The sequence below is a fragment of the Pararge aegeria genome, chromosome 17 (assembly GCF_905163445.1).
Source record: "Pararge aegeria chromosome 17, ilParAegt1.1, whole genome shotgun sequence".
Taxonomy (NCBI): domain Eukaryota; kingdom Metazoa; phylum Arthropoda; class Insecta; order Lepidoptera; family Nymphalidae; genus Pararge; species Pararge aegeria.
In genome coordinates this window covers 14,704,026-14,731,968 of record NC_053196.1, presented here as the reverse complement: position 1 = coordinate 14,731,968, position 27,943 = coordinate 14,704,026, and the positions used below count along the sequence as shown (strand labels likewise).

Sequence of the window (27,943 nt, the reverse complement as noted above, 5' to 3'; positions counted from 1 at the left end):
CTCGAGATTTTACAAGGTGTCGCTTAAAAGTTATTTTAGAGGGACGGAAAAGGTCAACATCTGTTAAAAGTTTATTATAAATACATGCTATTCTAGTGATAGCAGAATTTTTGGAGTAATATTTCCGTTTGAATGGTCCTTGAAACAAAAATTTATGGCTTATAGTGTCACTAATTTCATTTTGGATATTAGGTATATAGTATATACGGGGGTATTATAATTCGATCGTTAAGTGAAGGCGTTCTGTCAAGTCGTAATTTGAGTGGACGATGTAACTTTGTAGCGGCGTTACCTTACGGTAACTGACTCCTTCCCCCACTAATATTTTTGGTTAAATGTTCTTATCCCTTTTTATGTTATGATTTAACCTAATTTAACTAATTATTTACCTGTAAATTCCAGGATCTGGGATTTATTATTTAATACAAAATGTTAAGTTACAGTATTGATTTTATGCACATATATGTAAAGTACATTGTGTATATTTATGTAAAATGTAATAGACACACCCTACAATGAATTAAAAAATTCTCGCTAAGTCACACTGGTGATATGTGTATTTATGTATAGCTATTTTTATGCGTTGGGTACGCATTTACATTTATGCGTATACGCATATATGTAAATGCGTACCCTATCTACTTAATGCTAAATAAATGTAAAGTATTTTAATAAATATGGTAAGGAAGTAAAAGCGAAAACATACTTTAGAAACGCAACGCAACACAATGACGTTAAAATGAATTAATAGTTGTATTTGCGGTGACTGAATCAAACAAAAAAATTACTCGCGTTGCCTTTAAGAATTATGTTTCCACCTTTATATATACTGAAGATATTATATATATAGGTAGGTATTCTATATCTGTGGCCAATTGGACACTCAGGGCTGTGTGTTATAAAATAAAATAAAATATAGTTTGTATATATTTAGTTTTATTTAATCCCGCAAAAATACACTCTTCATTAACTGATAATAGATTACACAATTATTATATTTTCAAAAAAGAATGTCAATCTGATGTATACAAAAATGTCTAATGTCAATATAATCTTACAAACAGAAGAAAATAACTAAAAATGTTTACAGCCCGTAAACGGAATTCCTAAACGCTAATATGTATCACTATCGATACGAAATTAAATTGTTGTAAACGAATAGGTATGGCGGTTTGCATCACATTCATCACATTACCGAGCACGGGTCTCCTCCGATAATGGGAAGGGTTAAGGCCGTAGTCCACCACTCCACACGTCTTTGTTCGCAATCTGCGAGGAGACCCGAGCCCTGTAGTTGGCTTGTAATAAATAAATAAATATACAACGACAAATCATCATATAGCCCCAAAGTAAGCGTAGCTTGTTTTATGGGTACTAAGAAGACTGATAAATAATTTTAAGAATAACATACATAAATACTTATAAAATACAGACACTGAAAAACATTCATGTTCATCACAGCTACATTTTCCAGTTGTGGGAATCAAACTATGATTTCTGTCACAATTTAATAATCGTGTGAATAAATGATTTTATTATTATTATATTATATTATATATAAGACTACACTAAGTCGCTTATTCAGTGAGCCTATAATATAACGCATTCCATTGTTCCAAGAATATAAACATGAGCACGGTCAGGGGTCCCATCTTGGCGTACGTGGGGATGAACCCCCTCCACAGGGTGAGAACTCCTTCCTCCTTTATTATGCTGCCCAGTACTTGAAACTGGTTGACCCCTTTTGCTGAATTCTGTACACTGTTAATAGAAAATCGTTCGTTTTTAGAATTAATACTAATAATCGTGCGTTTTTAGTATCACTCGCTTTAACGGCGAAGGAAAACATTGTTAGAAAACTGATCTCAAAGACATGTTAAGTCCAATCTGCCACCCTTCTCATTCCGAAAGGAGACCCGTACCCCGAAGTGGGCTTGTGATTGGTTGATAATGATGATTACGAAATAGAATATCTATTAAGCATTGAATCTGTAGAAGTAAACTAAAGCTAAAGTGGCTGGTATAAAACTTTTTATCCGTGCTCCACCATTTTCTATTGAAAAAGATAGCAATCGTACGTTTATAGTTTACTGTTATTGATTTAGTTGCGTCACTGGCTTTAGCTGGTCGTGGCTAACCATAAACAGTATAAAAAAGTTAAAATGATAAAGTTAGTCTTATAAAAGTCAGTTAGGTTAGTACTCATGTCACCACACGTTATGCAAAATATTCATAGTTGCTTGTGGTCACACAACGTGTGTTGAAAAGGTAAACGGAGGTAGCTAAAAGCTTAGGTATAAAGCGGCTACCGTTCACAAGACGGTTTCTTAACTTAACATAAATGTTAACCTACAAGTTAAAACGGGTTCGACGGGTGTCTAACAAAGCCAACAAGAGGGACATGCCGCGGTGGTTTTTAGTTTGGGTATACCCCTTTTAGACGGGGGGAGTCCCACATAACCTCCGTGCTGCCCAAGGGTCGGAGTTAGCAAAGCTTTTCCACCAAGCCAAAAAAAAAAGCGTAGGTACAAGAATAGTGTGAGTCGGAAACGGATTCTCACCGTGTCTTCACGATGTCTACAGGCAGAGAAGCTAAGGCTGTAGTCAATCCGGAGATCAGGGAAGCGATAAAATGTAGGACGATCCCTTGGCCTAAAACTGGCAACAGCTGTTCCCGCGCCTGCAACATAGTAACACGTTTCATAGTGCAAATTCAAATTCAAATTCAAAATTTCTTTATTCATGTAGACCTATCACAGACACTTATGTAGCGTTCATACATATATGTCCCCTTACAATTATGTAAAATAATTGTAAGGGGATGGTGATAACTTCGTACGCCAACTTAAATCTAAAGCTACGAGGGTTTCAAACGCGCCCTGGCCTAAGAAGAGCCCACAACAAACTTAGCCGGGACTTTTGTGCGTTCTCACCTAGCCGTAAGCCATGATTGCAATCTACGTTTGCTTGGTGGGGAGCTTTGACCGTGGCTAGTTACCACCGACAAATGCCGCCAAGCGATTTGTCACTAGTACCTGTTGTGTCGCGTGGAAACTGGTTAGGTGTATGGGTTTAATACAACTGCCATATCTCTTACAGGTTAGCCCTTACCATGTTAGACTGCATCATAAGTTACCACCAGGTGATTGCAGTCAAGGGCTAACTTGTAGTGAAACAAAAAGAAAGTGGATCTATAAAAAGTGGAATCCATAAGAGGTGGAAGGCGAAGCTTTGAGGGCCCTGGAACTCTCCCCGTCTAGCCCTACAGTTGCACCACTTAAAGCCAGTAGAATGTGTAAATCTGTGAGGAGAAAAGAAACCTGTGAGTAGCTCCCCAGTTGCGCTTTTGTTATAGCCCCAAGTTAGCCCTTGACTGCAAGGGCTAACTTGGGGCTAGCTAGTGAAACGAAAAGGAGATTAATTCATAACATGTGGAAGCTTGAGGGTCCTGGAACTCTCCCCGTCTAGCCCTACAGTTGCACCACTTATAGCCAGTGGAATGTGAAAATCTGTGAAGAGAAAATAAACCTGTGAGTAGCTCCCCAGTTGCGCTCCGTTCACCACCATGGCTCGGGTGGCGGTCGCGCTCGCGCCCCTAAACAACGTCGCCGCGCCTTCCTCAGAAATTATCCTGCAAGATAAGTTTTAGTCAATCAAAAAGTTAAAGTTAAAAAGTTAAATACAACTTTTAAATAAACTCATTGCTGTAAAGTTCATGCACGCGTGGAATGCCGAATTTCCGCAATGATCAGCCAGACTGGTCCTTTGCGCAAAAAAAGGAAAGCCTTCTGTCACCAGTTGCGGCAATAAACAGCGGTGATATGTAGATCGCAAGAATTTTTTGCACCGTCTTAAATCTTAATAAGAACTGCTTGGTCGGTCTAGCGCTTAGAATGTTGAACTACAAATAAAAATGTGATTTTTCTAACAGCCGACAGTTGGGCGGTTTTTGCTCTCGTGTCTTAAATAGCACGTTACGATCACAATATATCTTCTACCTCTTGGCGTTATACCACGCTGTGGCAGTAATACAATGTGGTTATTTGAATTTGAAAACGTTATAACCACTACAAGCTATCACTTTGAGTTTGTCTCAAAACATTGATTGAAACTATTTTGGCGCTGCGCTTGCATTGTCGCTGTATCACGAAAAAGACTTTATTATTTATAAATTCAGAGTCACTCGTCACATTTTGCGCTTCATATGGAGACAAAAAAATGGAGACAAAGAAGTAGTGATAGCCCAGCGAGTAGGAATTTGACTTCACTTTCGTGGGGTCAAGTTCGAATTTCAGCATGCACCGCTAACTTTTCTGAGTTATCTGCGTTTTAAGGAATTAAAATATCACTTGCTTCAACGGTGGAGGAAACCTGTATCTATGGCTGAGAGTTCTCCGTAACGTTTTCAAAGGCTTGCGAAGTCCACCAATCCAAACTGGGCCAGCGTGGTGGACTACGGCCTTAATCCCTCAGTGTTAAAGAAGATGCGTGCTCTGTAGTGGGCCAGTCATGGGTTGATATGACGATGGAGAGATCATTTTAACTGTAATTTGTATAGGAACAGTCCCAGTCTGTTACTAACATTGTTCAGTGATACAAGCTTTAAGTCCATTCACTCAAGAAAGAGGGGAGCATGTGCGCAGTAGGAAATTATTGGGCTGACGATACTTAATAATATAGTAAATACCATTAATATAATAAAGTCCAGTATTTGAAATGATAATGTAGCTGCTATATGGAATGAGGTCAGAAGAAAAATCTAAGTTGGCAGCTCACATATATTGTGCAGATAGTTGTTGTTGTCTCAAGGTGTTTGAGTGGCGACTCCGTGCTGGACAGAACCCAAGATTTGGTGGAAAGAGAGTTGCCGGTCCCATGAAAGTTGGTTTGAAATTTTCTAGAACGCCAGCGGTTGATAATGAAAGCTTATGATGATGTAGGTACCTGGAAAGCGCATTAAATACATTCTTGTAGTTCCGTCGCTGATCGGGTGGCAGGCGACCGTCAGCCGTCATGCGGATGAGAGCCACTTCCGCTGGATTGCCGACGAACGCGGCCAGTCCTCCCGCAACCATGCCGATTACCAGCTTCATTGGGAAACTCGGAGCACCGTGCGAACTGCCGTAGTATATTTATTTATTTATTTATGAAACCAGCGTTGTTTTTGCTTACTGATTTCTGAATGACACACGCGCTGCTATATGTATGGACCTGTATAAAAGCGATAAAATTAAAAAAATGGCTCAAAACAGTAACTATTTGAAAATAATATAGCTCGAAACGAAACTCGAACGAAATCCTTATCCTTATCCTTATAACGAGTTTTTTATTTTTTTTAATAGTATTAATCGACGGATCATGATGATGGCCCACCTGATGGTTAGTGGACAACCATCCAACCAAGTAGAAGAAGAGCTCTTTCACAAAAAACTCTACTACTACTAAAATAAAGTAATGAGCGGTTTATTTTTGTAAGCGTAGGCTAGGTTGATTGACCGATCGTGTTCGAGCATACAAGATCTCGTAAGCAAGCGCGATCTTAGAATTAGAACACGAAAGTAACAATTTCATGTTTGACCTTACCTGCCTCGACGAGCGATTGCTTAACGTGGACTACCGGTGTCACTAAAACCTGACAATTGGTAATATGTCGACGGTACGGTGTTGATAAGTAATTATCCGTAGCTTAAAGTCGAAGGTAAGCATAATTATTAAGTAGGTACCTACATTCCAGTAATTTAGTGTTACCTACTAAAATCTAAGCTCTGTTTTTCTATCCTATGAGGGAGGTGAGGAATGAATGAATGAATGAATACACTTTTATTAAATAAATAAACAGAAAAATCACGAAGATAAATAGAGCGTTTAGGTAAAAGGTACAATTTGGTGACGAGAGATAAAAAGGTATCAAATATACAGGTCGAGGAAGCACTACTAGAGAATAGTCTACTTAAAGAGATTTTTTGTATGAGACATCGTTTATATGTATCATTTTAAATGTACCTATACACTAACTGGATATTAAAGAATTAGTTTGGTTTTTTTTTTACATTTTCTTTTCGTGTTATAGTTTCGATCTTCATTTAGCTTCGACTGAATAGTTAATAAGCATGTTGTAGCTACGTATAAGTTGAATCATATGTGTTTTTATTATTACTTGACAATGTATTATTTGTGATTCTGTTGGTGGCGCTTTGAATAAATAAATAAATAATATATTACCACTTTTTTATGTTAAGTTGTTTGTGTTGTTTTGAGAATAAAATTTGTCTTTAAACCTAAATATTATAGGAATCCCAAACCTCGTATAATAATCGTTTATGCTGTTGAAGATACCCAGTCTCGCAGTCGTATATGTAGCTTGTCTGAACAATGCAGCGCTAAGCCCCTTGTAGAACCCAGAAACGCCTTCGTTCTTAAGTATGCCAGATACGGTTGTCATCACAGACTTGTCACCTTTTGGGCCCATAAGCTGCATCCTCGTCTTTACCAAGTCAGCTGGTTGAACCACGCATATGCCCATCATGCTGGAATCACAGAACATAAGGAAACCTCATGTGCAAATTTGGATATTGCACTATCCCGTTTTATGTAATATGTTTCTCCAACCAAAGATTGTCTGGAGTAGATCGCTGCAAGCGATAAGGCCGCCTTTTTGCATACGTTTTGTATTAACGTTTAATTTGTTATGTATGTGCAATGAAGACTTCTTCTTCTCATTCAGCCATTATTGTGTCCAAAAAGAGTGAAAACGTCCCACGCTCATCTCACTTCACACCCACGGAATGTTGCTCACAAACTTTCCCATTTTCCCCATTTTATAAAATAACAAAAACGTTGATAACATGAGAGGTATAATAATAACCGTCAACTGCTAAATGATATGAAGCAGTTATTCGTTAGTTCGAAAACACTACTACACGGGTTCTGTATATCCTTAATTCTGTGGTCTTTGCGTAATAATGTTATTTTCATCAATCCATTACCGGCACAGCACAGTTAACGGTTCTCCTCCCACAATGAGAAGGGGTTAAGGCCGTAGTGTTGACTACGGCCTAGTACGGATTGGTGGACTCCACACGCCTTTGAGAACATTTTGGATAACTCTCATGCAGGTTTCCTCACGATGTTTTTCTTCACCGTTGAAGCAAGTGATATTTAATTGCTTGAAACGCTCATAACTTAGAAAAGTGAGAGGTGCGTGGAATTCGAGGTGCTGGGATTCAAACTCGACCCCCCGAAAGTGAAGTCGAGGTCTACCCACTGGGCTATCACCGCTTCCGTAGTATATATATTATTATTATTGTAATGCTAGAGCAATGCGAATTGGAAGCTATTTATAGCAGCAAACCCTACAGGGTTGTGGTAAAAAGACGCCATCTACAAAATTATCCTGTAGAACTTACCCACTCATTCCTCCGAATACAAAGTTCAACCATCCTGGTATAGGTTTCCGGTCTGGTTTTTTGTCTCCCATTGCCGACAAAATATATAGTATTGCTTGTATTACCTATGTGCTATTTGCTATTGCCTATTTTGGTAAAATTTGGGTAGTATTTGAAAAACATTTGCTAAATGAAGCATTTACTTAATTAACAGTCATTTTCGTGTAGGTTTTTTGGATTGTGTCGAGCTTTTAAGCGTCAACGTGTCGGTTGATTTTGATTGACGTGTGATATAACATGATAGTTGCCAGTACAAGTACCTATGACGTTCTTCCTCCCAAAGTCCCCCGACCTTTGAGTTTTAAATGTTTGTCAATGTTTGTTTTCAGTCCTTATTGTAGATTCTTATGTAAATACTAGCGTACCCAGCCCGCTTCGCCTGGCTAGATTTTGCTTTATTTTATTTAAGCAATAAACTTACATAATAATAATAATAATAAAATAGTTTATTCACAAGAATGTAGGTACATATAGTTTTTATATAGTAAAGTAAATATTATAATATTTATTCAAACAAATGCGTACCTCACAAATTATATTGGTGTGTTTGTAATAAATGTATGTAATGGTGCAATTTAAAATCTACTGTCCCTGATTTAGGTAAAAACCTGTATTACAGGCGACAGTGCTCTCCTTAAATTGTTGTCTCGATGATTGAGTGTATGATTGTGCGTGTCATCATTACATTTTTAATTTAAGTTTCATCGAGTGGGATTGCAGTCAAAGGCAAAGTTAGTAAATAAAAACATATGTTTTCAAAATACTCAGGCGTTTTATATTTCAATATGTTGCTATTCTATTACATAATCTCTAGTATATAATTGTATTATTAATGTAACCTAATATTCTATACAAATAAATAATTTACTTAATTAAATAGTCAGAGAAATGTTATTACCTCTAGAACTGCAAAGCCAAATAAAATAAAAAATAAATTTGCCTACAAAATCCAAATCCATCTGTTAGCACCTCAACTGACCAAATAAATTCAAATTAAAAACAAAAAAAATGAGAGAGTCAATCTAGGAATTACATTTGTTTCGAGATGCTAAAAGTAAATTAATAAAATGTTTGGTAAAGCAACTTTTTAATTCAACTTTATCCACAACGGATTATGCATCCAATTCTCCGCTGACGCCATTATGCATTTTTCTATCTTCCCTCTCACTCTTGCTCATACATATCATACTACCTTCTCACTCAATGCTATGTTTGGTCGGAGGCTTCTGCCGTGGCTAGTCACCACCCTACCGACAAAGACGTGCCGCTAAGCGATTAAGCGCTCCGCTACGATTTCGCTTAGAAACAGCTTAGCAAGTTACCATCTAAATAATAAAATAATTAAGGGCTAAATTGTAGTAGAAAAAATCGTTTCGTTTCCCATGTAGATGTAAATCTTCGTGACGTGCGGAGGTAATAACAACTCTCTGAGAACACTTAATATTTAAAACGCATCGCGAAGTCGACGGGTCACCACTGATGCACCCATTCTTCAGTGTAATCTTGTTCTACCACGTAACGTCTGAAACGTAAATATGTTTATTTTATATTTCACTAGTTCACTGTTGCCCGTTATTTGTAGTTCTAAAAAAATTAAACTATTCAGTATCGCTATGCCTCTATATCCAACCACATTCATCTACACAAAGTTAAGGCAAAATTAAATACATATTATATTCTGTCTGTGTTTTCTTTTATTCTTTTTTTGTATTTTTATTTGTGTGCAAATAAAGAGTATAAATAAATAAATAAAACCTCTATAGTACAAAAATAATTATTAAAATCGGTTATAATTTGTCAAAGTTATGGTGTAAAACCACCTCTCCCAAGGAAACCGAGCTTAATGTCGGGAAAAAAAAGTAAAATCCTATATTACTTATAACACTTCCAAGAACATGCGTACAAAGTTTCATGAGGATCGGTTAAGTAGTTTTTGCGTGAAAGCGTAACAAACAAACTTACATTGACATTTATAATATTAAGAAGAAGATCTAAGGTATCTCTTAAGTTAGCTCACGGTGTGCCAATTTAATTTAAAATCGGTTAAGTAGTTTAGGAGTCCATCGCGGACAAACATCGTGACAGGAGATTTATATATATTAAGATTACAAGTTTTGTTATGTGGCAATAATTTACTGCCAAGCCGATGACCTCGTAATCAGTGGCGTGCATTGTGTTACTTACCATACAGCAGGAAAATTGTATAAAACGGCAAAATCCTCCTCTTACATATTATATATAAATTTTTGGGTAGGCAGTGCTTTTGTGATTGTATGAAGTTCACGCCACTGCTGGTAATTGTTGTTTTTTTTATTCCACTATAAGTTAGCCCTTGACTGCAATCTCACTGTGCTAAGTGATGATGCAGTCTAAGATGGTAGCGGGCTAACCTGTTAGGGAGTATTGTAATCATCCCTACACTGCTGCCAACACGACGTGTTTCTTTCATTAAGATTTTGACGACCTCCTGGCGAAAAATGAGCGCTGTGAATTTAAGTAGGAGGTCCCGGGTTTGATTCCCGGCAGGGGCCATTTGGGAAATTAATTTCTGAATTTTCTCTGGTCTGGTCTGGTAGGAAGGTAGGCTTTGGCCGTGGCTAGTTACCACCCTACGCACGAAGACGTCCCGCTAAGCGATTTAGTGTTCCGGAGCGATGTCGCGTAGAAACTGATTAGGGGCACTACTACTATACTCCGTAACAGGCTAACGCGCTACCATCTTTATAAGTTTCATCACTTACCACCAGGTGAAATTGCAACCAATCGACTTGATTATTGGCATAGAGAGATAGGCTTTTAAGATAGGCTACTTTTTATCCCAGAAGAGCAAACGGTTCCCACGGGACTTGTAAGGAACCGTAATAAAAGCGGATGAAAAACGCGGGCAACTAGTTATAACTATAAAAAAAACTGTTGATCTTAACCTGCGCGTGGGGGGGGTGTTAGGGGTGGCAGGGTCGGCGGGCCCGCGCCGCGGGGGGGTGCACTCGTCCCGCGCCCCGGCCTGCCTTCGCGCCACCTCGCTGAGCAGCGCCAGGCACGGGGCCGACAGACGCTGGCTGAAGTTCTGCCAAAAGTCAAGGTCAAAACTGTTTTCCATAGTTATCCCTAAATTCAAATTCAAAATTACAGGCACTTATGAAGCGTTCATACATACATATGTTTACATAATTGTAAGGGGATGGTGATAACTTCGTTCGCCAACTTAAACCTAAAGCTACGAGGGTCCCGAACGCGCCCTGGTCTAAGAAGAGCCAACAATTAACTTAGCCAGGTATTTTTTTTTTTGTTATCACCATCTCACAGTTAATTTACATTAAGCTATGAAGCTAGAGCAATTCACACCCAAGCTTTTTTATCGTTTAAGTAATCCTTAATATTATAATAGGATTTTTCTGTAAGCTTACGTTTTATATAAACTTTGAACTTATTGAGAGACATCTCAAAGGTTTCATTTGGTAATTTGTTATGAAAAAATATATACTATTGCCCTTGAATGAATTTGCATTTTTGTGTAGTAAACTGCACGAGTTTATTTTTGCTTCTAATATTAATATTCTTACAGTCCATTTTCTTTTTAAATTTGGTTATATTTTTATGGACTATTAAAGGCACTTGCGATGCATGTACAATGTGAAAATGTAAACCAAAAGAATACTTCACCGGCTTTAGAGGTACATTATCTACTGTCTCTGAGACTTATCTGTGAAACCGAAAACCTAATAGTTTTTGAGTAAACCACTGCCATAGTTTTTACTGAAAGCAATCAGATACAGCCCTAACATCACATGCATTAAAGCGATGCTTTATTAAGTACGCGTCGCGTAGCGTTGGTACTATGCGCCTGTCGGTCTTTTATCTTCAATAGGGTTGTCATAAGTAAGCACTTAGAATATTTTGAATTCGTTTGAATGGAAAAATAAATATGCCTATATTGATTTAATATTTTGACATGGTGATTCCTTATGAAATATACTTATGCATACTTCAGTATTATTTCGTAATTCTGTTACACGTTGTATATGTATTTATACACACCACTCGCTCGAAAATGCCAAATACATAGCCTAGAAAAGAAAGATCAAAGACGTCAACACATCAATAAATCATTCATTTAAAATATTTTATTGCACACAAGAACAAAACAGAGATAAATAAAAAGAACAAAGGTACAAATAATTTAAATTTGTGTAACAAAGGCGGCCTTATCACTTATAGTGTATTCTTCCAGGCAACCATTATATAATAAAGGCACATCCTACAGGCTTAGCGGGTAAGCAATGTTGTACTGGAGTTCCTAGAGGCTTGGAATTGAATAAGCTAATCATAATATTGCTATCTCGCTCTAACATATGAAGGTGTCCCTGTCACTCACCAGAGCCTATAGATAGGTGAGATATGGAGATAGAGATTCCTAAGCATACATTTTCCACCAATCGATGTTCACTAGGAAACTCATATAACCTAACTTGTCTATGATGTTTGACATGACATAAGAGTTCGTGAAACGTTTTTTCTCTCTAGGAATCACCTAAATCACTAGGCATCCTATTAAGGCGATTCCTAGGTTTAGTTAAAACGGGCATAAAGTTGTATCTATTCCACTTACTGGTAAGCAAGAACCCTTCATTTCCCTTAAGTCGATCTTCCGGAACAGCTCGCATAACACCAGCTCGTGCAGGGTCGGAGGTCGCGTGCTGAAGATCATCTCAATTATTTCCACCACCTGGACAACCAAAAGCAGGGACAGTTAGGGAAAAAGTCAGATCATCTCGATAATTTCCACCACCTAGCAACCAAAAGCAGGGACAGTTAGTGATAAAGTAAGATCATGTTGATGATTTCCACCACCTGGACAACCCAAAGCAGGGAAAGTTAGGGATAAAGTCAGATCATCTCGATAATTTCCACGACCTAGCAACCAAAAGCAGGGACAGTTAGTGATAAAGTAAGATCATGTTGATGATTTCCACCACCTGGACAACCCAAAGCAGGGAAAGTTAGGGATAAAGTCAGATCATCTCGATAATTTCCACGACCTAGCAACCAAAAGCAGGGACAGTTAGTGATAAAGTAAGATCATGTTGATAATTTCCACCACCTAGCAACCAAAAGCAGGGACAGTTAGTGATAAAATAAGATCATGTTGATGATTTCCACCACCTGGAGAACCCAAAGCAGGGACAGTTAGGGATAAAGTCAGATCATCTGGATAATTTCCACTACCTAGCAACCAAAAGCAGGGACAGTTAGTGATAAAGTAAGAAGGATAAAGTGAGATCATTTCGATTATTCCCACCTCCTTCAAAACGAACGAACTAGAAAACCCAGGAACAGTAAGGAAAGGAGTGGATTGTGTTTAGTTCAGTTTTGCAAATATCTTTGAATAAATTCACAGTTTTAAAACTGCTACTTTGTCCTAAATAGGTGTAGTAATACAATCTTTTCAGATTCAGATTTCAGACTATTTTCTGATAATCAGGAAACCTATTATTTTTTTATCAATTTAATCGGTTTCAAAATAATTTCCAAAGCGAACGTCTATAGCGAGGCGTGTCTGCGGCTGCAATTACTTCGGACTCCTACCGACTATAGTCCAAAGTTTTTCAATTCGGCGTTTGGGGACTTGGCCACAGGACCTGTACACAAGCATAATACGTCCAGCTGCGCGTGAAACCACTGCTGGGACCTCAAAGGTTCTGGAAGAGGGTAAAAGAACAGAAATCCTTTGTGGGGATGGGTATATGCTTTTATAACATGATACCGAAGGTAATATTAGATCTACCTTTACCTAAGTTTAAACAATATATTAAAACACATTTAACAAATCGTGGTAACTACACGATTGATGAATTGCTTAACGACAAGGCTGCTTGGAAGCTTGGGCCACTCCACTCTCATGTCTCACAAACAGAAAATTACTAAAGATTGTTAAACTTTAAAATGATGTTGGAAAAGAGCAATCTGCTGAGTTTCTTGCCGGCTTCTTCTCGGTAGAATCTGCCTTCCGAACCGGTGGTAGAGTCACTACACACAGACAGACTTGACGTTTCAAAAGTGCTTACATAAGGCCTACTTGAAATAAATGAATTTTGAATTTTGACAGTAATTATTTTATCTCTAATGCTCTAAACGTTTACCACAAAAACGGGAAAATAAGAAATAGCGTGTGGGCTAGCAACATTCCTCGGTTGTGAAATGAGACGTGCGTTGGGCGTTTTCACCGTTTTTGGGTACAATGAATGAGGGTTCTGTAGGCTCTTGTTTCTGTGGCTCCTGGACAACTTCAGGAGTCAATGCCGTAGAGCAACGAGCCAGTGAGTGTGATAGCGCATGCTCCTCGCCTGCGGGTAGGTGTTGCTGAGCGCGGGCAGCAGGGTGAGGTCGCAGGCTGCGCCGGCGCACATCTCGAACAGCACGTGGCCCAGCTGCAGCGACTCCGCGCGCTCGGCCGCCAGCGAGCGCGCGGCGCGGCGCGGCGGCGCGCCCACCAACGTGCTCTCCAGCCCGCAGATCCTGCACGGAGGAGAGAACGGTTGTGGTTACAGACAAATCAAAATCAAATCAAATCAAAACATTTTATTTGCATAAAACATTGTAGGTATACATGTTTAGTCATAATATATGACATGCATATCTTAATTTAAACAAATTCATTTACGTAATAACTAAAAAAACATCAAAATAAACAATGCATAGGCAGCAATAACAGATTGTATCTGTTACATTTCCCTTATATTAATATAATTATTGGGTTTTTTGTTTCGTAGTTACTTAAGGGATGATAGGGCTGGCATATCAGTGTTGGATAAAAGTCCCAAATAAATAAAGATTAAAAAAAAAAAAAAAAAAAACAAAATAATCGGCTGAATGTAATAAAATTTCATTAATTTTACTGTATGGAACAATAAACATAACTAAACTAATAATTATATTTTATTATCCAAGAACTCCCTTACCGAGTTATAGCATTTATCAACCAACCAGTCACGTAATTTTGCCTTGAATTTCAAAAATGGCAAATCTTTAATAGCTATAGGCAATTTGTTTTAAATCAAAATCATATTATTAACACTTATATCGGTAACGGGTATTGAAAGGTACAATATTTCCGCATATTTCAAAAAAATCACTTCTGTACCTATTTACGAAGCATGCTGATTCTAAGATGTAGATACCTGGCAGCGTTAGTAATTTGAGAGATTTAAAGAGCGGCTTGCATTATTGCATAGGACCTTTGTTGCATATGGCCCGAATACACTTCTTTTGTTTCAAAAATACTTTTGTATTAATAAATAAATTAAAATTTCACTCAATGAGAATATTTATAACTAATTTCATGTAGGTAATATTAAAACAACAAGCAACGGCACGTACGAAACAATCAGAAATTATATAAAAAACTTGAGGGTAAAATTATAAATAAATACTTCATACTTTCATACATAGCCAGTATATATATATATATATATATGTATATATGCATGTTTATTTAAATGCACCACCTCTCTTCTTGAGCTGTTTTTAACGCCTTTGGTTGCCTTGAAGAGATCGCTATGTAGCGATAAGGCCGCCAAATTGTATAGGTACTTGTTGTTAATTTTTTACACTTATAATTTTACTATATGTTTATGTGGTGTACAATAAAAGTGCATTCATTCATTCATTCATAGCCAGGACCGCACTTAGATTTTGTCAATTACAAAAGTTTTAAGTTTTTTTTTTTAAATATTGAAATTTTGTTCTATTTTAATGTCGTTAGGTAATTTATTTTACATTAATGCTCCTTCAAAGCTATTGTCTTTCACCGTAATTTGTTCGTGGTTTGTTTAAGCAAATGTTATTAGCACTACGAAGTTTTGATACATGCTCCTTTTTAGTTGTAAAGTTTAATTGTGAATGAATGTTTCTGGATTGAATTTTCTGGATTGAAACTAAATCGGCGGTACGGCGTTCGTCTTTGTCGAGAGGAAACACGACCAAAGTCAAAGTCAAAAATATCTTTATTCAAATAGGCACTTTTGATGCGTACATATGAATTACATGGTAGTGAGACGATGGCGATAGTCGATCGGCGCAGAGGGCAGCGACCCTGCTTTCTAAATCCAAGGCTGTGGATTCCCACAACTGGAAAAAATTTGTGTGGTGAACATGAATGTTTTTTAGTGTTTGGGAATGATAACAATTAAGCTTAATTTGCTTTACACCGCGAAAGGCAGGAAAATCTGCAAGGTGTAATTTGTAATTTCTTCGATCCTAAATTTAAAATTTCATAAATTACACTATAATTTGCTATAAGTAGTCCGCGAAAAGTACTACTTCTACTTTTCGCGGAGTACAGCAAATTAAGCTTAATTTTCGTAATGTATGATGGAATTCCGCAAAGTAACGCCTGCTGCTATCCAACATTAAGACATTGTTCTTTCGCAAGATTCGATGGCTTGATGATCGGAACATAACTTGGAATCAAATTAATGGAAGAGGAAATAAGACATAAAGAACTATACCGACCTCGCCACACCGTTCTGCACCATGACATTGCCCGTGTGCAAATGGCGGAAAGGAGGAAAGCCCTTCTCTTTCAGGAACAGCAGGCCCTCCAGCATCTGTCGCCCGAACCTCGCCACTTGGGTGGGCGGCAGGCCGGTGCCGACCGAGTCATATTTACGAACGTAGTCCTCGCTCCATGTTGTCTGCAATATGAAGTTTAGCTAGATTAAGTATAATTATGAAGCGGCGATAGACCAGTGGGTATGACCTTGACTTCACTTTCGGGGGCTGAGTTCGAGCCCCAGGACGCACCTCGAACTTTACAAGTTATGTGCGTTTTAAGTAATTAAAAACTATCACTCGCTTCGACGGTAAAGGAAAACTTAGTGAGGAAACCTGCATACCTGACAGTTCTGCATAATGTGCTCAAAGGTGTATGAAGTCCTCCAATCCGCACTGGGCCAGCGTGGTGGTCTACGGCTTTAACCCCTTGTCAGGAGACCCGTGCCCTGGAGTGGGCCGGTAATGGGTTGATATGATGATGATGAAGCTGCCACTCGAGCTGTATGGGAGCACTACATGCTCAACTTTGCTGCACAGGTCTGCCTCCAGCACCGGTTGGATACAGGAGTGATGGAACTGTTCCATCGTGAGGCCGAAGACATCTAGCAGCTGTTACCTTGTAGATGAGGTCCTTCAAGCCGCGCCTTGAGCTGGATGGGGGCACTACAAGCCAAACTTTGCTGTACAGGCATACCTTCAGCAGTGGTACATATAAGCGGAAGATTACCACTATTTTCACTCGGTTCCGTACGTACGCATTATGCTCCAACATTTCGCGCAAACAAATTTACATATTATTTAATATAAGTTTAACTAAGTTCATAAATTATATTCTGATAAATTAACTTACATTTTTTGTAATGTACCTCTATGTATAGGCTAGCTGTTAGTATACTAAGGATATAAATAAGAGCGATGAAACTGTTCCATCATGAGGCCGGAGACGTCTAGCAGCTGTTACCTTGAAGATGAGGTCCTTCAAGCTTCCCCTGGAGCTGTAAGGCAGCACGGCGAGCGCGTGTCCGCTGCACAGCTCCACATCCAGCACCGGGTAGATATAGGGGTGGTGCAACGCACGGAACAGCTCCATGATGAGACCGCGGGACGTCTCGTTGGGCTCTATGGGGCACTGACTCGTTAAAGGCATCTGGGGAAGAGTACAAGTGTTAAATTACGTTTGCCGTTTGACGATTGACGGCTTCGCATGGATACAATGTATGTAGTTATCTATATAACTTATCGGGAGTATAAATGTTGTGCCTGTAGCCTCTCTGTCCCGCTTTTTGAGCCTTTGCTATCCTCTAATATATTCATTTTGATTACATGAAATGCACAACGTATATCTATACTTATAATAAAACTGTAACTGGAAGATTTCTGTACATTTCATATATTTTGAAAATTTTACCGGGGGATGCTTTATAATCGATACTGAGTCCAAAACAGATTTTTATTTAATTTTTGTCTGTCTGTCTGTCTGTCTGTCCGGGCATCACGTGAAAACTACTGAACGGATTTAAAACAATAAGTTTCTCCCGGGAAATGAGATGAAATATTTTATCAATTTTACTTCATAGCTCCGTTAAATTTAAACCAATTTATATCATTATTTTTATATTTGAAAGTGTATAGGTACTATCAAATATGTTTTGTGTAATTTTAATGAAGATCTGATAAATATTGTCGGACATAAAGGACCTAACTATTCACAGATAACAGCGAGTCACAAGGTATATGGGACAACGATCGAACGCATGCGTACATATATAATAAATGCGAAAGTTTGAGAGTATCGATGTATGGATGGATGGATTTATGTATGTACGTATGGATGGATGGACATCAAGTTTAAAGTAATCATTATTATCTACAAAAAAGTCCGGGAGGCTAAATGTCTAACTGTTAAGTCACAATAACCGCTTTTTGTTATAATTTGTCAATCAAAAGACGGGTACAATCTTAAGATAGGGACGTTCCTATCAGATCCTTATCCAAATAAATAGTTTTATAGTTAAATTAATTATGCACGTGCAAATTCCTCTTTAAATTATTCAAATTGGACCTATCTTATAGACGTTACGACGGGTATAGAAATGCTAAAAGATATTAAATCAGATAATAACCGATTTGATGCAGACAAAGTTGCGCGGGTCAGCTAGTATTGTAATATGTAAAAATATAGAAATGCTTACAGTGGTTCTTTAGGAAATATATAACATAGGATTATCTAAGTTTCAATTGAAAATCACTTGTTTCAACGGTGAAGGAGAACATCGTGAGGAAACCTGCATGCTCCTTAATATTCTCAAAGGTTTTTGGAGTCCACCAATCCGCACTGGGCCAGCGTAGTGGACTACGGCCTTAACCTCTTCTCTCTGTGGGAGGAGACCCGTGCTGTGTAGAGGGCCGGAGATGGGTCAATGAAGATAGCAATATAGGCAAGTGTGTGAGGCGAAAACTAAACCTATGAACAATTTTGTGGGTTTGCTGACCAGAATTAGGAGTCTGTCAGCCTTTATAGAGTTGTCGTGTATTGCGAACCACTTCTTACTTGCGCGCGCACCAATTGGGTTCAACTGAGCTAGCATGTGGTACCTGAAAATACAAAATGGTTGACGTTATCTGATTGATATCACCACCCAAGAACATTTGCATGCGTCTGGGTGTTTTTTTTAAAGTTATAATTAACGTAACAAGCAATCCAGATAGCCTGATGGAAAACCATTGCCCATAAACAGAACAACACTTAATTTATTTACAGTCAAACCTGGATAAGCGAGAGTTCAAGGGAGCACAATCTCATTCTCGCTTATAGAGGTTTCTCACTAACCCGAGTTTCTCGCTAATGCAGGTACATGGGTAGCGTTTCTCTCTTATAGAGGTACGCAGCAGTATTCATGCACTATGTAATTTTATTTTATTTAGAACTTATTCAGGTACATTTAAAAAAATCCGTGAATTTCGTTTGGGTTTCTGTTTTTGTATTTTGAATGTTTTTCTCTAACTCATAAATTTTGTCGAATATTGCTTGCTCGACTGTCGCTTATAGAGGTATAGATAAGTAGCAGTCTCACTTACGGAGGTCCGTGTCTCTCTTACAAAGGTTTCTGTTTCTCGCTAATACAGGTTTCGGGAGCTTAAAATGACGGGTCCTGGCTATTACTCTCACTTAAAGAGTTTTCTCACTTATCCAGTTCTCACTTACCCAGGTTTGACTGTATTCCTCTTTAGTACTGTTTATTTGTACACCACAAAGAGGAAAAAAAACAATGGACACAAAAAAAAAACTCAAAAAGTAGGATACAAAGGGCGGCCTTATTACTTATCGATGTTGTAGCGATCTCTTCCAGGCGACCTTAAGATTAGGAAAACGAAGGGAAACCGGTTGGTGGGGTGTATTTATATTATAAACATACATACGTTTTAAGTAGTAAAAGCTCTACCGTTTTGTGACAGAGCTCTTTAAGTCTGGTGGGAGGCTTTGGCCGCTGCTAGTTCTACTGACAAAGACGTGCCGCTAAGCGATTTAGTGTTCCGGCGCGATGTCGCGTAGAAACCGATTAGGGTTAACTTATGAACTTAAAACTTACCTCGGAGTGTGCGCTAAATATTCATTACAGATAGCCAACGCGACTGAACTCTCCATAGAACGCTCTCCGTGTCTAGAAAGGAAAATGAAAAAAAAAAAAACATAAATTAATCTTTATTTATTCATTCTAGGTCATCAGCAAGTAAAACCGAAGAACCCAATATTGTAGCACTTACTTGGGTGAAGCAGCGGGCTCCGAGGGTGACGACTTCCCGGACCCGGAACCCATTAACGATTTGTTGAACAGTAGTTTTGCCAGCGAGTCTATTTTCTGTGACACAAGTGGCGCACGCTCGGAGCTCTCTTCTACAAACACAAAAATCTATGTTTTTTATATAGGCCAACGCTTGACGACAATCTTGCCTGTTGGAAAGCAATGATGAGGTCTAGGTTGGACATGGCGCATGCTGGCCAAGAAGAAGCTTATTCACTCTTGCTTTGAAGGTACTCAAGTTGTACGTGGCAGGAAACACTGGTCGAGCTCGAGGCCATAACCTAGCGGTACGTTTCAGAAACGTGGATAAAAACGCTTCGTGCGTGTGATGGAATATCAACCATTATACACTTATATACTTACGCTTACGGCGACTCGCTGTTCTGTGGTAGAACGGGGACGGGGGAACAAGATTGTGAAGTTCATGAAGCTCACATATATCCGGTAAAAACCGATAAAAAGGCTACATTGCGTCGGTGCTGCAAACTAGGAAGGTCTAGGAGTCAACTCCATAGCCAGCGTTACACTGACACGAGCCGGGGGCTTGGGGACGGAGGAACGAGATGGTGAAGTTCTGTGCACACAGCACTTTTATATCCGATAAAAAACCGATTAACATTGCATCAGTGCTGAAAACTAGGTATGTTAGATTCGAGGAGTTTGGGAGTTATAATAATCTTTAATAAATTGTATAGTACAAACTGTTGTGATATAGTATGTACTAATCACCAACATCGCCATATCAATCCATTATCGTTCTACTGCAGAGCACGGCTCTCCTCCCACAATGAGAAGGGATTAAGGCCGTAGTACTACGCTGGCCCAGTTCGGATTGTTGGACTCCGCACACCTTTGAGAACATTATGGAGAACTCTCAGACATGCAGGTTTCCTCACGATGTTTTCCTTCACCGTTGAAGCAAGTGACATTTCAATTGCCAAAAACGCACAGAAAAGTTAGAGGCTGGGATTCGAACTCACCCCCTCGAAAGTGTAGTCAAATGTATGACTTCCTGTATGTATCTAATAACTAGTAATAATATTATGCACGATTACTCTTATAATGAGGCTTATGATATCATAATTCAATTAATGGACGCGTTTATAAATGCTCTGACGCATGTTTCGTTTCTATAAATGTCAATTTCCGGGTATAATTTTCGACAGGACTTTTTGGGAATTCGCATTGGCATTTGGACGTTACTAAATGAAAAGGATCCTATCCAAATTGCAGTCATCTTCATCATATCAACCCACTACCGGCCCACGGGCACGGATTTCCTCGAAGAATGAGAAGGGTTCAGGCCATTAAGGGGGTTAGGCAGTGGCGTGCATAGAGGGTAAACACAGGGTATGCAGATTATATAAAATGAAGAAAATCTCCAGTACCAGTTATAAAAAACTTAAGTAGAGGCATTGAAAGACTTATAAAAAGCATGCCCTTGTGGATTTATAACTCATACTGGAGATTTTCTTCATTTGATATCATCTGCATGCCCTATGCACGCCAGTGGGGCTAGGTCCACCACACTTGCCTAGTGCGGTGGTACATATTGGTGGACTCCACACCCTGTGAGATCATTATGGAGGCGTACGGGTTTCCTCATGATGTTTTCCTTCTCCGTTGTAGCAATTGATGTTTAATTGCTTAAAACGCACATTACTTAGAAAAGAGGTGCGAGCCGGGATTCGAATTTGGTCCTCCGAAAGCGAAGCCGAAGTCCTAACCAAGGATGCTCCGCAGCGAAACGTGTGTACAGGAAACATACCTGAACATCTGTTTGGTGTGGAGTAAGGATTAAAGAAATTATAAATAACACCATACAGAAACAGAGTCTCCTGCTTTTCGCGGAGTATAGCAAATTAAGATTAATTTTCATAACACCCAAATATAACCTCAATAAGTAATAAATGTACTTACAGAAAATATATTTCCCTCCGTTAAAAAAATAGTCTTTCTTTTAATAGAGAAAAAATTAAAATAAGTATATCAAGACAGATTCAAGTTAACACGACTGTGTAAGTTACGTACTACTTTGATATAAAATAACTTTAGTCTAAGAAATAATAAAATGTTCATGACTTATGTACCTAAATATTCTATCAATGTAAATTGGCTAAACAATAAAATAGTAATTAAGGGCAAGATTAGAAAAGTCTCATATTTACTATCTAGTCATAATAACTGGGAACGATGGTCGATTGCTTAACCCGTACTAAGAATTTCTTAATAGTGCATGCTGTATTATAACACGTTGTGCCATCTGTCAAAAATGAGAAGAACCCAAAATCTGTGTGTTCCAATAGCGGAAGTCTGTCTCTAATTGGTCCAGCTCACTCATTTGATTGGCTCTATCAACAGACTGGTTCTAGCATCGGAATGAATCTATCATTAGACTAGCTCTATCATTAGACCGGCTCCTCTATCATCAGACTGTCTCTAACATCGGTCCGGCCTTATCATCGCGCTGGATCCATCATTAAACTAACTCTATCATTAGACCGCCTCCTCTGTCATCAGACTGTCTCTATCATTTGTCCGGCCTAATCATCGGACTGGATCTATCATTAACATTAGCCTACTCCATAATTACACCAGCTCCTCTATCCTCAGAATGTCTCTATCATCTGTCCGGCTCAATCATCGAGCTGGCTCTATCATTAGACTAGCTCTATCAGAAGACCGGTTCTTCTATCATCAGACTGTCTCTATAATTAGACCGGCTCTAACATTGGGCCGCGGGGTCAATGATCAACCTGGCTCTATCGACATTGCTTATTGTTATCTGTCCTAGTGAGGGGCCTACTAACACTGCGATATCCAGTTCAAGGCCGCCCCTCGAGTTTCTATGAATCAGTTTTTTTTGGGTTACTCTTTACCATACGTTTATATCACTTTTATATGATGTATAATTTAATTTATTTTCGCGTAAAATTTAATTATACATCGTATTTAGAAAAACACTGGAAAGCACATTTTTCAACTAAGAACATACAGATACCGTGTTATACGCGACTAATGTTGAAGCATCAATAGCCACTCTACTTTAGAAGTGTTTTGAACAAACGGTAAGTCACTAGATATAAGTGTATGAGTAATTATTTTACCTCCAAGGTTTTAAAAGTTTACCATAAAATGAAAAAGTACCAGGAAAAAGTTTGTGAGCTAGTAACATTCCACGGGTGTAAAGTGACGTGACGTGACGTGCGTGGAGCGTTTTCACTGTTTTTGGACAAATGCACTGCATACATAATGGCTGAATGAGGATTATTTATGTTCTCAATTCTTTGCTGGAATGACACCTTATCTTAAAGGGACGAATGTGATATGTAAGTTTAAAAAATATAAATACCTTCACTTTCCTCCTTGTCCGTAGAAACAGAGCGTATGCGAAAAGCATCTCTCTTATTAGCAGCAGCGACAGACTCTGGGTCCAATTCCGCGGCAGACTGCGCTCTACGGCAGGCCCCACGCCGTTTTTTCTTCCTAAAGCTCGACCTCGAACGTTCCTGGTAGAACCTGTCGTGACCAGTGGTCTCCGGCTCCTTCTGTTCCTTGCTTTCACCGGATTTTATATGTTGGTATAAGTTAAACATTTTCCGGGATATCCGACGTAAATATTCTCTACAATCCTTGTACTTAAAGCGCATCTACACTTTTGTTGGTCTATGTAATATTTATTTTTAAATTTTAAATATAGCGCTATGGAAGACCTAAAATCCAGAAACAATATCCTGGTTGGTACAAAAATAAAAATAAATTTCAAATCAAATCAAATTTGGAATAGTGAATTGGAAAACTGGAATTCATGCTAAGTTTTAAATAACATTTATCTGCGATGGTGCGAGCGAGGCGACGCATAGACTAAATTAAGTAAAACAGCTCTGTTAAAAAATAATTGTAAATAGGATGGTTATTTTTAAATTAATCTGTCGATAGATTCAAGAAATTCTTGGTTCGCTGATGTGCTTTTTTTTAATTTTCAACATGAAATTTCAAAAACAAACAACTAATAAATCGAACATAAAAAATATCACGAAATAAAAAATAAAAGACAACTCGTAGGAAAAAAATAATCTTTCACCTTAGCACCTTTAAATATGTATTGACATTATGAAATTATATTATGAACTAAGTTTGACAACTTTTTTTTTTATAATAAGACAAAGGATGAGCGATTTTCGGATTAGGTGAAGATAATAAATTTATTATGGGCTCTTAGCGCAAAACTAATTTGAATAACGAGCTCTAAGCGGGACGGTATAGTACCTATTGTGTGGTAATTTGAATAATTAAATTAACGTTTTTGTGGGGTGTAATCGCGTTTTATTTTATTAGAGTGGTCGAAATATGTAGAACGGCGCAACCCCATTGCGTCCGCGGTAATACTACGTACTTTGGAACTAACTAATAGACTAGTGGGAAAAAATAGACGGAAACAGGCATGGCGATTTAAGAAGAAAATTAATACAAAACTAAAATCCTTTAACGCCATGCTCTGCCATGTGTTCATCGCTACAGAAGAATAGTAAATGTCTATTTCACTAACTATGAAACTGTTTACGATAAAACACTGTATACAGTCGTCAAAACTAAAATTCATACAGCGGAAAGCAACGTCTGCAATTTATACACTGCGGATCTTATATATAAAGGTGGTCTTATAGTTAAAAATAGACCAAAACTTCAAAACTTCAAAAGAGTCAAGCCTTATGTGATTGTAATAACATCGACAACCACGCCCTTTACACCGGGACAAAGCAATGCTTTTTTTTATTACACTACAAGTTAGCCCTTGACTGCAATCTCACCTGATGATATGTGATGATGCAGTCCTAGATGGTAGTGGGCTAACCTGTTAAGGAGTATGGCTGTTATATTTAACCCATACCTCTAATCAGTTTCTAACCGACAGCGAAACGCTAAATCGCGTAGCGTTATGTTTTATCGGTAGGGTGGTAACTAGCCAAGGCCGAAGCCTCCCACCAGACCAGAGCAGAGGAAATCCGGAAATAATAAATGCCCATTATGCCGGAAATCGAACTTGGGATCTACAACTTAAATAGAATTTTCAGTACCAGCCCGGAGTTAGGAAATAAGCAGTGTCAATGCGTGTCAGTCCTCTTGTGATAATAGCCGTTAAAGACCACCAACCCGCATTAGAGCAGTGTGTTGGGTCTACGCTATAAAACCGTCACTCCTAGGAAAGACGAGGTCTGTGCCCAGCAGTGGGACACTAACAGGCTGAGTCATTTATATGTACGCGTTAATGCCTTAGCGTTCCGTTTATCACTCCGCTAGTCTGTGGCCACTAATTGAAGACCTACGAATGTTTAATCCGGGTTATGAAGTGACTAGCTGGTACGCAGTCATGTATAATGTCCCGATAATATTGTCTTAGTGTTTCGATGGCCGACATAGTTATAGAGACATCCTGTATATTATACAGGGTGTGTGAGATATATATATATATAATATATCTATTTATGTATATATGTAGTAAGTATGTATTTTTTTAGTGGTTTAATCTATGTAATTATTTGTATTTAACTGCGATTTCCCGCCTCTCATTACCTATTCCGTAGCCTCTAAGATATCACTTATAGTGTTAAGGTCACCTTTTGCACGGAGTATATGTAAGTAAGTGTTCTTGTATATGTAAGTTTCAGTCGTCAGTGTGTAAAGTTAGATTTAACGTTCGGGATTCGAACTCTACCCCCGAAAGTGAAATCGAAGTCCTACCCACTGGGCTATTACCGCTTCATATCTACCTATTATTATTTTTTTTTCCACTACAAGTTAGCCTTTCACTGCAAGCTAATCTGATGGTGAGTGATGATGCAATCTAAGTCGGTAACGGGCTAATCTGTTGGGGTTATAGCAGTCACATTAATCCCATAACCCTAATCGGCTTCTACGCTACATTGTACCGTAAAGCTAAATCGCTTAGCGGCACGTTTTTGTCGGCAGGATGGTAACTAGCCACGGCCGAAGACTCCCACAACACAATATTAAATATATCGTATTTTTTTGTATTCAATTGCATTGGTAAATGTTCATGAGATCTCTAATAAAGATAAGTTTTTCTTTTCGTTCACATCTTTTCCCATTTATTATTATGTTTTGTGTTTTGGTACTAATATAATAAACAAAAAAAATTTGCCAGGCTAAAATCCAAATTTATTCACTGTTAATAATAAATATTCAATAAAACGATATAAAAATACCTTAACTTGAAGTTGCTATCATTAAACAGTAGGAAATTGATATTTATTATTTTTTTGTTGTTTGTTGTGTTTTATATTCACTTAGCATCACTTTTTTGGCGGTAGTTACCACGGCCGAAGCCTTCCGAGACCGTCAGAATTTGGCGAGACCGACGAAAATTCAGGAACTAAATTCCCAAATTTCCTCGGAATCCGGTACCACTGACCACACCGCTCACCACTGCGCCAGAGGCCAAACATCAAACATCGTCATACTTAAATAAGGTTTTTTTTAAATTTAGTATTAGTAAGTACCTACTTTAATTGTGATTTTTAATAAGAGTCTTTAGTGCGTCAACCCTTGTTATGCTCATATATTTGGTGTAACTCGTCGAATATAATGAGCGAAACGATAGTGTGTATCGCCATGCGGATGTAGTAGGGAACGAAACCCTTCCAGAAATACAGTACACCTTTCCGGTGGACAATGTCCGAGAATATCTCCGACTGTGATAGGCCACGGTGTCTAACTTGGTACCTGGAACAAAACAAGTTTAACGTGGTCTTCTTCTTAGATGAGGGCGCGTTTGGAATCTTCCTAACTTTAGTTCTTATAATATTGGTTATCGCAAACACCATACACACACGTTTCATGTAATGTACCATCACCATCATCATTGGCACATCAACCCATTATCGGGACAATACAGAGCACGGGTCTCCTCCCACAATGAGAAGGGGTCAAGGCCGTAGTCCACCACGCTGGCCCTGTGCGGATTGGTGGTCTCCACACACCTTTGCGAACATTATGTAGATATCTCAGGCATGAACATTACGTAAAACTCTCAGGCATGCAGGTTTCCTCACGGTGTTTTCCTTTCACCGGTAAAGCAAGTGATATTTTAATTGGAATAAACGCAAATAACTTAGAAAATAAGTAGTTGCATGCTGGTATTCGTTCGGTTAGTTCAAGGTGCGTGCCGGGATTCGAAGTCGCCTCCTCGAAAGTGAAGACGAAGTCCTACCCAGTGCCATCAACGCTTCAATCCCATTCATTTATTTACAGATTGAGTTTTACATAGTTTGTATTGGTAGTTTAGCGCTACAATCCGCCATATAATGGCATGCAAGTTTAATACCTTAAAATGATACAAAAAAAAAAAACCTACATCTATGTGCCTATTTGAATAAAGAAATATTTGACTAAGTCTTACCTAGTCTTAACGAGGTCAATAGGCAAGGAGATGAGAGCGGTGAGGAAGCTCGACACAAACGAAGCATATATGTGCAGCGATAGTCCTTTTGCCAAACTGCTCTTGCAACACGACTCTCGCACCTGAAAATGAAATATATACATATATACAACGTGTAACAGAATAACAAAATAATATTGAAGGATGCATAAGTATATTTCAAAAAGAACACTGTAAAAATATGAAAAGAAAAAAAGAAGCATATTTATTTTTCCACACAAACGAATTCAAAACATTCTACGTGTTTACTTATGACAATCATAGTGAAGTTAAAAGACTGGCACACGCATAGTACTTACGTTACGCGACGCGTACCTAATAAGAGACAGGAGTCACATGATATTAATTTTGCATGTGATGTTAGGGCCGTATCTGATTACTTTCAGTAAAAACTTATGGCAGTGGTTTACTCAGACACGTTTAGGTTTCGCAGATAAGTCTCAGAGACAGTACATAATGTACCTCTAAAGCGTGTGAAGTATTATTTCTGTTTTCATTTACACGTTGTTTATATAATATATATGAGGATATATAAATCCCTACTAATATTATAAATGTGAATGTAAGTTTGTTTGTTACGCTTTCACGCATAAACTACTTAACCGATCATCATGAAACTTTGGAAACATATTCTTGGAGGTAGTAGAAGTAATATAGGATACTTTTTATCCCTAAATTAAGCT

At 38.4% G+C, this 27,943-nt stretch overlaps 2 protein-coding genes across 2 annotated transcripts; both read right to left on the bottom strand.

Annotated features, from left to right (window-relative positions):
- Positions 1 to 1,576: 1,576 nt before the first annotated feature.
- LOC120630787 (mitochondrial 2-oxoglutarate/malate carrier protein-like) lies at positions 1,577 to 7,640 on the bottom strand. Its single transcript, XM_039900062.1, has 6 exons — positions 7,407 to 7,640; positions 6,303 to 6,527; positions 4,945 to 5,118; positions 3,529 to 3,631; positions 2,562 to 2,680; positions 1,577 to 1,761 (listed from the first exon to the last, which is right to left on the bottom strand). The coding sequence occupies exons 1-6, from the start codon at positions 7,475 to 7,477 to the stop codon at positions 1,578 to 1,580; spliced, it is 876 nt and encodes a 291-aa protein (XP_039755996.1). The 5' UTR covers positions 7,478 to 7,640; the 3' UTR covers position 1,577.
- A 766-nt stretch (positions 7,641 to 8,406) lies between these two features.
- On the bottom strand, positions 8,407 to 23,469 carry LOC120630786 (slowpoke-binding protein). Its single transcript, XM_039900061.1, has 10 exons — positions 23,154 to 23,469; positions 19,764 to 19,893; positions 19,589 to 19,660; positions 18,491 to 18,593; positions 16,960 to 17,145; positions 15,957 to 16,138; positions 13,790 to 13,961; positions 12,055 to 12,171; positions 10,370 to 10,512; positions 8,407 to 8,967 (listed from the first exon to the last, which is right to left on the bottom strand). The coding sequence occupies exons 1-10, from the start codon at positions 23,449 to 23,451 to the stop codon at positions 8,916 to 8,918; spliced, it is 1,455 nt and encodes a 484-aa protein (XP_039755995.1). The 5' UTR covers positions 23,452 to 23,469; the 3' UTR covers positions 8,407 to 8,915.
- Between the last annotated feature and the right edge of the window lie 4,474 nt (positions 23,470 to 27,943).